Source organism: Mytilus californianus, unplaced genomic scaffold (assembly GCF_021869535.1).
Source record: "Mytilus californianus isolate M0D057914Y unplaced genomic scaffold, xbMytCali1.0.p SCAF_11, whole genome shotgun sequence".
NCBI classification, from domain to species: Eukaryota; Metazoa; Mollusca; class Bivalvia; order Mytilida; family Mytilidae; genus Mytilus; species Mytilus californianus.
In genome coordinates this window covers 43623500-43633972 of record NW_026262593.1, presented here as the reverse complement: position 1 = coordinate 43633972, position 10473 = coordinate 43623500, and the positions used below count along the sequence as shown (strand labels likewise).

The following is a 10473-nucleotide window of genomic DNA, read 5'->3' as shown; positions in this document are numbered from 1 at the left end:
ATAAAGCGACAAACGTTCTGAAATGATTGGAACAAGCCATTCTGAAGAATACATATACGTATACTTTGAAGCTTTTGTGACCGTAGACAAACTGAACCATTGTACGAGAATTTATCATATTAATTGACATGTGTTCGTGTTGCTCATAGCAAGTACTCGTTTTGTGAAAAGTCTCATTCGGCGAGGTCACTACAACAATTGGAACATATCCATTGTCTTTTTTCACACTGACAACCAAATCATGATGGCGTCCGTAAAACCTTCGATTGGATGACTCCAACTTACGCACTTGAAACCCTTGGTTCAATAGCTTCATAGTAAGTAATTATATCTCTATAAAGGAAATCATGACAGGAATTAACGCAAACTCTGGAATATCGTATTTAGTGCTGATGGAATGTTGCTACATTAAAATAGAAAATTTGTCATGAATATGAAAGCTGAAATCATCTTTTTGTTGTAAACAGTAGTTCTCTTCTCAACCGACCCTCATTCTTCTAGAACTAGGTCAATATATATGAGGCAGACTAAACTTTTTTTTGTAGTAAAACTCTTTATTTCACATTTCTAATGCAGACACATAGACAGAAAATAAAACTTACTTTAAATTATATAGTCAATGTGTCGACTGAACAAATGAAGTAGTAGCTTATTTGTTTTGCTATAAATTAGGCCGTTAGTTTTCTCAATTGAATTGTTTCATATTTTCATAGCCGACTATACGGTATGGGGTTTTCTCATTGTTGAAGGCCGTACTGTTGTCTATTTCTACTTACAACCACTTCATTTGAACTTTGGTGGATAGGTGTCTCATTGGCCATCAATTGTTTGTATTGGAATATTTGTAAAAAATGGATGCAATTGTTTTGTATTCTTTTATTTTAATTTTTAATGAAAAGTTGTGTATTAAAACATGAATCATTACATTTTGTGACTGGCATAAAGAAAATATTCAAACATCATCGATAAAAAGCATTTGCACTTATTCTATCATGTATTTGAACATTAGTAGAGCTACAGACATCAGTTTTCAGATGTATAGTGTACATGAACTGTTTCCCTAAGTTGACATCTTCTGTTGCTTAGCCGATAAGCCAATTTCCTGTGTACCTTTCTTAGGAATTTAACCTTGAAACGTCTTGGAGGTGTAAAATCCAACGCTACAATGAAGCCAAAAATTAATGTAATCAGCATAATTCCAATACTCCCAAGAAATCGAGAAGAAACCCTGGAATCAGGAGCACTCGTTTTCGCTCTCAGATAGGAAGATAGTGTTGATTTATCCAATTTAAGGTCTTCTACTATGACCTCAATCGTTGTCGAGGTTATATTTGTCAGGACTTTCTCATCTTCACAACATTTACAACTTGAGTGTCTGGAACAGTAACATGATGTATCATGAGAATTTTTATCTGAAAAAGATTATTATTTTTTTTACTTGACTGGGGAAACTGATGTACCCCTGTATATGGGATAGAGTTTGTCATGACAAATGTGTGTATTGCCCGAAAAAAAAATGCACATAACGTGTTAATTCACCAATGCTAAATTATATTAGTGCTTTATAAGAATATTATCACTCAGATATTTCCTATTTGTCGATAAATTTATTTTTATTTTTTGCAATTTTAAGCCATTTAGAACCAGAAAAATGTTTACCCCTCTCAATAAAGGTTACATATTACTATACATTGTATTGCTCACATTAGAAATCTTCCCGATCATTAGACAAACGGAATAAAATAAATATACGTTCTAAGAAACAAGTTTGCGTATATGTAGTACATGTCCAACAGTATATGTAACCTATTAATGTACCAGCTTATTAATATGAAGGTCTAGATGGGGCTCCTACAAATCTATATTCTTTAATTTTCAAGCCGTTTTTCTCTATTCTTTATATTTTAACACCCCATTATTCTCTATTTTTATGTCTATTTTTGTCTATTCTTTATTTGTTTTGCCTTTTATTCTCCACTGTTTGCCCATTATCCTCTGTTCTGTAAACCACATTCAGACCCTCAAATATAGTCAAAATGTCTTGAAGACTTTAATTACCTGGCCATGGAATGTCCAGTGCATCTACCTGACAAAGAACGCCGGTTTTTAAAGTACAAGGAATAGCTCTCACGGTAGTTTTATCCTCGTGTGATATAACAACACAACCAGCATATAAAAGAGGGTTTGTCTGGAACAGTTCACTGTCGTTGTTGTAACCTGTTAAGATAATTCAATGTTGGTCTCAATTGAAAATAGATAAGTAAAAAATAAAATATATTACAATTATTTAGAACTGCATCAGAAAAATATAGCACAGACAAACACACATGTGTTATATCATTTGCATATCCGCTGGACAAAAGGTCCTTTATGGCTGAAAATTTGTGTTTTTAGTACCATATTTCTGAATTTTTACTGTCGCCTCTTTTTATCATCTCCGCTACCTCTTGAAAATCATGGATGCTGTACTATATATATATATACACAAACATAGTTATGGAGTTCTACAATAACCAGTATCGAATACTTTGTGAGTGACTGATTTTACACACTAAAACGTCTTTTACTTGTAGACTTCAGCGGAACGTCTGCAAGTAAAAAAACGTGAAACAAATTATATTGCCCAATATTTTGTTATTTGCTTCAGCATCTGCTATTATTTTACATATGTTATATATACCTACCGATTTTTAGACTCAATTTGAGGATGAGTTCTGCTCTTAGCCGTTTAAATGGATATTTTTCTCACGAACCTATCATTCTAAAAATTCTAAATGGACATAAAACATTTAACCGCTAAGCAAAAACTACAGAAGTCATAGAACCTGGTCAATAAATGTATGTCATTTGTTGTTCAACATATTTGTTCAATCAGTTCTAAAATATTACAAAAACAAGAATGTGTTCATAGTACACGGATGCCCACTATCATTTTCTATGTTCAGTGGACCGTGAAATTGGGGTCATAACTCTAATTTGGCATTGAAATTAGAAAGATCATATCATAGGGAACATGTGTACTAAGTTTCAAGTTGATTGGACTTTAACTTCATCAAAAACTACCATGACCAAACACTTTAACATGAAGCAGGACAGACGGACGAACGGACGAACGGACGCACAGACCGAAAAACATAATGCCCCTCTTCTAACGTAGGTTGGGCATAAAAAATAATGTTAATATTTTCTTCATTTTAAATTGTAGCTTGCCTCTGACTGAAAACACATAAAAGAATTAACATATCAGCTGATTTTAGTTTACAAATCAAATCATTCTGGTTTTCTGACAAAAAAATATTGAATTTACTTGGAGTCAAACTTGTGTAGTCCTCCAGTGGTGAATCATCTAACCAAGTCCAATATCGGTCTTTATTTGGATCATACAATCCAATCCAAAACGAAGTTAGACTAAAAAATAAACCAACTATTATCACACTGATCTGTGTCCACACTTGTTAACAAGAAGAAAATAATTGACATAATTCTTTACATATTAAAAAAAATGATATTTACTTTGAGATATGTTTGTAAATTGGTTTAGTCTATATATGTGCTTTGTATCAGATGTGGATTCTTAAGACAATTTATTGAATTAATGCTATAAATCTATGTATTATCACTGTTGCAATAGCGTTCAGACTTTTGATCATTTTTTCAAGCACTTGAGATAAATATAAATTTTTATGTGCTAGTTGTTTTTCCCCCCAAAAAACGTCAACAAGTAGAAATAATGGTTTTAGAAAGACATGCCTAAGCTTAATACTTTACTTTGTCAGAATACAAACAGAACATAATCAGAGCTAGTTGTTTTGATTTGTAAACTTGATACAGGTATTTTAAAAAAGAGTATTACGAGGGTTTTCCATTGTTGAAGACTGAATCTTGCCTTGTGTCATTTGGTTGTTGTCTGGTTTACCACACTCCTGTAATACCAATAGTTGTGGTAATAGTTATATATCAATCAAGTTACCCGAATACTATATGGTACATGCAACCCGTCGATCGCTTTTGTTGATTTGTTTTACTCAACACTTCTTGTTGAACCGATGAATCTAAGGAGTTTAAAGGTAAACAGTCGTGTTGGTGGGTGAAGTGGTCTGTTCAGTATTTTTGGTGATTCCATTCATCCATTTATATATTATGTATTGTCATTTATTTTACTCTCTCCGCTCTCTGAAGCGGGTGGTATAACGTGATGCAGGTGTCTGTCTGTTTGTTTGTTCGTTCGTCTGTCCGTCCATTCGTTTAATCTTTCCTCAGTCCGTTCGTTTTTTCGTTCCAGTTTTGTATTTGATACTGCTTCTAAACGGGTTGGCATAATTTTGAAAACTTTTGCAAATTTAATTCTTATAAATTAAAATCTTTTAATTTCGTTTCATTATATGAATGATTTTTGGTGCTTACTTGAGCATCACATATACTTGTGCCATATTCGCACACTGCGATACACATTTGTGTCCTAAAACCCCAATTATATAGACTAGAATGAAAATAATTTTAAAAAGTCATTGTGCACCTCCTTTATTTGATCCGAATTTGTTTTGTGATTTCCCATAGGAATTCACGAACTTTTGTCATTACTTTATCTTGGGGTTGCCGTTTTGTACCCGTTACTCTTCATAATATAATAAATAAGAAGATGTGGTATTATTGCCAATGAGACAACTATCATCCATTCACAAAAATGACATAGAAGTAAGCAACTAAAGGTCACCGTATACGGCCTTCAACAATGAGCAAAACCTATACCATTAACCTTTATAGAATTTATTAAAACTTTCTAAAAATCTTAACCATTTATTGCTAATGTGTACTTCCCATTCTGGTTTTTTATTTCGAACTATTTTTCCTGTTTCCTTAATCAAATATTATAGAATATGTCATTGCTTTATGAGTCCGTGTGTGGTGGGGATGTATCGTTTTTGTGAGCTTTACTCGCCCCACCCCAGGTTTATTCCATAACCGTAATAACTGTATACTTACTATGCATATGAATTTACCAAATAATCAAACTGGTTCTTTCTCTTAGGCATAGCTAGAGTTGCACCTGGTGGTTCTTTTTTACACATTTTCTTTGCCGTTTCGAAAGGAGCTCCATCTTTGTGGTTATACATAGGCATATAACATTTACCATCATGTAACGTCCAGCTATCATATTTACAGGCTTTCAGTCCTGAAACTGTATAAAACGTATTTACAACAAATATTCACTGCTTTTCATTGCTTAATGTTAATGATGGTTTTATTCTTGTTTCTACAAACAAATTATTCAATTATGGATTGGAATTAAGAATTTGTAAACATTTTAGTGTTTGTTCTAACAAATATAGTAATGATATAAGCTGAAGATATAGAAAAGAAAAGTGATTTTCAAAGTTTGTTGATATGAATGTCAGTACTACAGCACCATTACAATACAAGTTATCCGTTGCAGAAGTGTGTTTTGGATCTTTCTATTCTAATATAATTAATTAATGTTCCAACAAAACTTAATACTCGGGTCAGTGTTCATCTTCAGTTTCAGTGTAAGAATTCTTTAATGATTTTAAATTCATCATGAGGGATTGAAGTTCTTCATAAGAACTTTAACTGCTGTAAGGATAGATGTTTTGTCGTATGATTAAGAACTTTAGAGCTTGTCGTATGGTGTAGGTTCTTTATAGCTTGTTGTATGGTGTAGGCGCTTTAGAGCTTTTCGTGTGGTACAGGCTATTCAGGCTTGTCATATATTGTAGGCTTTAAAAAAAGCAACAAATAGATATCACACGAACGATACCAATACATATGTCTTGATATTTGTCTTTACAGGTGTCATGCTAATTACGCACATGCGTCATGCCAATTACACGAACGCTATAAATCAAAAGCAGCAAGACAGGTGTACTAGCAAAGTAGAAAACATAAATTTGTATTGCCCTCGGATTGTGTGTTCCCATACCGACAGGGCGTAAGTGCGTGTTTTCGCACCGCGCTAAGTCAAATGAACGCTCCTATGATTGATTGGTTGCCTTTTGCTTAACCACATTCATTTTTCATTTTTGTCTTCGTCATTAGAGTGACTTATCATACTGTTTAATGAAAAAGTTTAGCCCATTCCTAGTGAACGGTTGTTAATATGAAGCAAGTGCAGTGTAATTAATAGTATACGTAGTTTAAAAATCATTGAAACAATGTTTAGAGTAAATTACTTGTTCATTGGTAATATGCTGAAAGTTTGTATATCCAATTTGTTTTTAGTTGATCACTTTTAATATATAAATTTAAACTGCAACTTGAAAAACATTTTGGACATTTGGTATTTATAGAAAGGACTAAACCTTTCGAAAAAGAACAGTTAAAACACACACACACAAGCAGACACACAAATAGAAAAAAAGGTATGACATGAATACTTACCAGTACGACGGCAATAATAAATCAGGATCAAGAATCGGATCATCGAAATGTGTCTTGACATTATATATCTTTTTTAGCTCACTTTCCTTTGCCAATAGTTGAATATTTTGTTAATGTTTAATAATGTTACATTATCATACGCATGTCTGTTGGATGTGGCGTGACAGATTCATCCTTTTTTTCTAGTTAAGTTCACCAACGAAGAAGAAAACATATCGATGACCAAACATTCTTTGTTTCGTTTTGCAAATTATTTTAATCCTACGGTATTAAAACGGATTAAACACATTGATCGACAAGATCTAAAGATGAGATTGAAAGAGAAAACCGATTATTAGACAGCTGGTTTCCACTAACTTCCTTAGTATCAGATAAGGACAATGGATTTACATGTGATGGATCTTTAAAAACAATGACGAAAGTTCTTAAACATTACTTCAATAGCAGTTTTGTACGAAGTGTTGAGACTAAAGATCCATTCTAAAAAAAAAAAAAAAATAACGTTTCAATGATATTTTTGTTACCAAGAGTGTAACGAGTACTCAATGACATGTGTTTTTATCGGAATTTTGATAATCCTCTTTCTCACGAAATAGCAAAGAAATATGGCGTATTAAGTACTGTTCCACCTTAGAACCAGGCAGATATTGAAGGATTACTGATACGTGATATTTTTTCAAAATGTTATATTTTGATTTTTATGAAATCTCTTTGATTGAATTTACAAGGATCTGTTTCTGGAGGTATTTCTTTCTCCTAAATAGCTCTACAAAAATGGGCACATTTCATCATTTTGAACCCAATATAACTATTAATAGCAGACAAATATTAATATATAATTAAAATGCATGACATTAATCCATACATGCACTTAACAAAACCTTAAGTTAACCAAAGGAACGGTGCTTTAATTGCTGTTCTGCAAATCAATCTTACTTTCTTACTGTTCAAACTTCTCCTATAGGAGTAGCCTGATATTCGACTACAACATGGCAGCAAGTTAAGATTGAACAACCGATGGAATCAAAATCAAGTGAATCATACTTCGTTGTTATGTTTTACCTTCCTTAATATAGTACATAACACTACAGGGAGATAACTCTGTAAAAGTCAGCTGAACGTTTTAATCATTTTCTATTGTTAAGGAAATATTAAGCTTCTCAATGATCAAAATTAGTGTTTGTCAAACTGCTATATATCCATTGAAAATTTTCCGATAAAGTGTGTGGTTCAAGTTTTTTCAAATTTTTACATTTTTGTCAAAGGGTCAAAGTAAATAGTTTGTCAAGATTTTATGAAAATTAAACGAGCCAAATTGATTTTAGTCAAGATGTTTGGTACCACCTTAAATAGAGTTTGCATTAGTTTTTTTGTGTCTAAAGGATTCAAATGCAGGATAAGAAGGTAAATCCAGAAAAAAGCTTAAGGTGGTACCTAACACTACAGGGAGATAACTCTGTAAAAATCAGCTAAACGTTTTAATCACGTTGTATTGTTAAGGAAATATTAAGCTTCTCAATGATCAAAATAAGTGTTTGTCAAACTGCTATATAACCAATGAAATTTTTCTGATAAAGTGGTTGGTTCAAATTTTTTGAAATTTTTATATTTTTGTCAAAGGGTCAAAGTAAACATTTTGTCAAAATCTTATGAAAATTAAACGAGCCAAATTGATATTAGTCAAGGTGTTGGGTACCACCTTAAGTGGCACCAAATTTGTAAAGTGTTATTATCATTGTCTTAGAAATTGGCATTCCACCATGCATCATGTATTTGAAAATGTCTTCCATAATTGGGTGAAACACACCCACACACTGGATCATTGATACATTTATGTCAACAGGACTATGCGAAGAAACAATTTCATAGTATGTGTGCTGGAAAAAGCTTATATTTGAGTTCATAGCAACGCACACAACTAAAGTACATAGGAATGGATATGGCTGCAAAGCAAATGTGCTGTCGGGATAAACAGTCGAACCACAAGATATATAAGCAAAGCTTCAAGCAGGCTTAAGAGTTTAGTCCTGAGGCATCAAGATATGTCATCATTTGCATGAGATACAGGTACAATTTCCTGAAAAAACCACCGTGCAGAAATAAAAATTTTGAGCTTGCCAAAGGTTGATAGACTCTTAGCCTCGTTAGGCAAGGTGTTCCATAGTCTTGCTGCCTCATAACCTAAGATTTTTTATCATACATTGTTGTTTTCGATCGTGGTATCATTAATTGATATGCCTTTATACCTAAAATTATATGCATTATCTTCAATGTTAATCAAATAATGTAAACAATCTGGACTGGATTTATTAATATTCTATGGGTCTCAAATGCCATCTACTTCTAGTTCACATGTGAGAACAATTCTCATGCATGTAGAACCAATTAAAACCGGATGTACAAATGAGAACAGATTTCATGTGAAAACTGTTCATTACTGGATGCTTTTTGTAAACAGGTTTACATTACGCAACGTTTGGTATGAAAACAGCATAAATTGAGGCAACAGTAGTTTACCGATGTTCAAATCTCGTCAACCGATCGATTAGGAAATCAAGGTATCAAACAAAAATTCGCATAAATACTATAAGGAGTTATCCTAGTGCGTCGACAGAGTCAGCTTCTATTTCATTGCATGCATCACCCGCCATGCGAATTCAGTAAAAATGTCACAATTGGGAATAAAACAAAATCGGTCAGACGACTAAACTATATATTTCTATTCCGTTATATTTCTATTCCGTTATATTTTGATTTTCCCTTATCTATTTCTATCTTTGATAACTGTGGAACTAGTTTGTAGAACAAGTTTTTAGAACTAGTTTGTAGAACAAGTTTGTAGAACTAGTTTGTAGAACAAGTTTGTAGAACAAGTTTGTAGAACTAGTTTTTAGAACTAGTTTGTAGAACAAGTTTGTAGAACAAGTTTGTAGAACTAGTTTGTAGAACAAGTTTGTAGAACAAGTTTGTAGAACTAGTTTTTAGAACTAGTTTGTCGAACAAGTTTGTAGAACTAGTTTGTAGAACAAGTTTGTAGAACAAGTTTGTAGAACTAGTTTGTAGAACAAGTTTGTAGAACAAGTTTGTAGAACTAGTTTGTAGAACAATTTTGTAGAACTAGTTTGTAGAACAAGTTTGTAGAACTAGTTTGTAGAACAAGTTTGTAGAACTAGTTTGTAGAACCAGTTTGTAGAACTAGTTTGTAGAACAAGTTTGTAGAACAAGTTTGTAGAACAAGTTTGTAGAACTAGTTTGTAGAACAAGTTTGTAGAACAAGTTTGTAGAACTAGTTTGTAGAACTAGTTTGATTAGTATCTAATTATAAGTCTTTGGTTAGTACTGCACGGGCATTTCTTATGCGGTATTACGGGTGGGGTTCTATAGTCATATATAAGTCCGATACTTGTATAGTATGTATCGAGGTGCTCACAGTAACTTCTAAGTACAACACGTTCTGCATAGTATATTATTTGCATTATATTATAATGATTTAGTGTAGAATAGCTAGATGTGTGTTTGTTTAGAGATATTTGTGATGTTTTTATTATCTTTATTAAATGTTGCATCGCACAGAAAATAATAAGTTACTGCGAGCAAACCAAGCCTACATTTTGACTTGCCTCTTATTTAGCCATGTAGATAGATTAGAAATGTTTTAAATTCGGACGAATATATGAGGGAGAATTTAAAATATCTTAAGATCTGAGACCGCGACAGAAAACAAGTCGCAGGTGAGAAAAGACGCCGACACTTTTTTCTTATTTCCTGATTGTTATCAATATCTCACAATTGTGTGGAATCATGTAATTTTTTACAGTATGTGCTTTAACAAAGTCTTTTCTTTTATTGAAAATACAGAGCAAGGTTTTTGTAATAATACAATTGTCCGCGAAATAGAATTTGGTTTTAGTCAATTCTTCAAATTGACAAAACACAATTTAATTGCGAGTTCCTGTGTGCTGTGTGTGATCATGTTTATGCTGTAAAAGTTTAAGTGTTGGAAAACTAGAACGAATTTTGACAACAATTAAGTGTGGAAGTATATACCTACCAGTTCAACTCTCTAAACCTCTTATA

General features: G+C 32.7%; 1 protein-coding gene across 1 annotated transcript; it reads right to left on the bottom strand.

The window, feature by feature from the left end:
- Window positions 1–939: 939 nt before the first annotated feature.
- Window positions 940–5114, bottom strand: LOC127720918 (uncharacterized). The gene is made up of 4 exons (XM_052227655.1): window positions 5014–5114; window positions 3308–3408; window positions 2059–2217; window positions 940–1412 (listed from the first exon to the last, which is right to left on the bottom strand). Exons 1-4 carry the CDS (start codon window positions 5112–5114, stop codon window positions 1024–1026), a joined length of 750 nt encoding a protein of 249 aa, XP_052083615.1. The 3' UTR covers window positions 940–1023.
- Between the last annotated feature and the right edge of the window lie 5359 nt (window positions 5115–10473).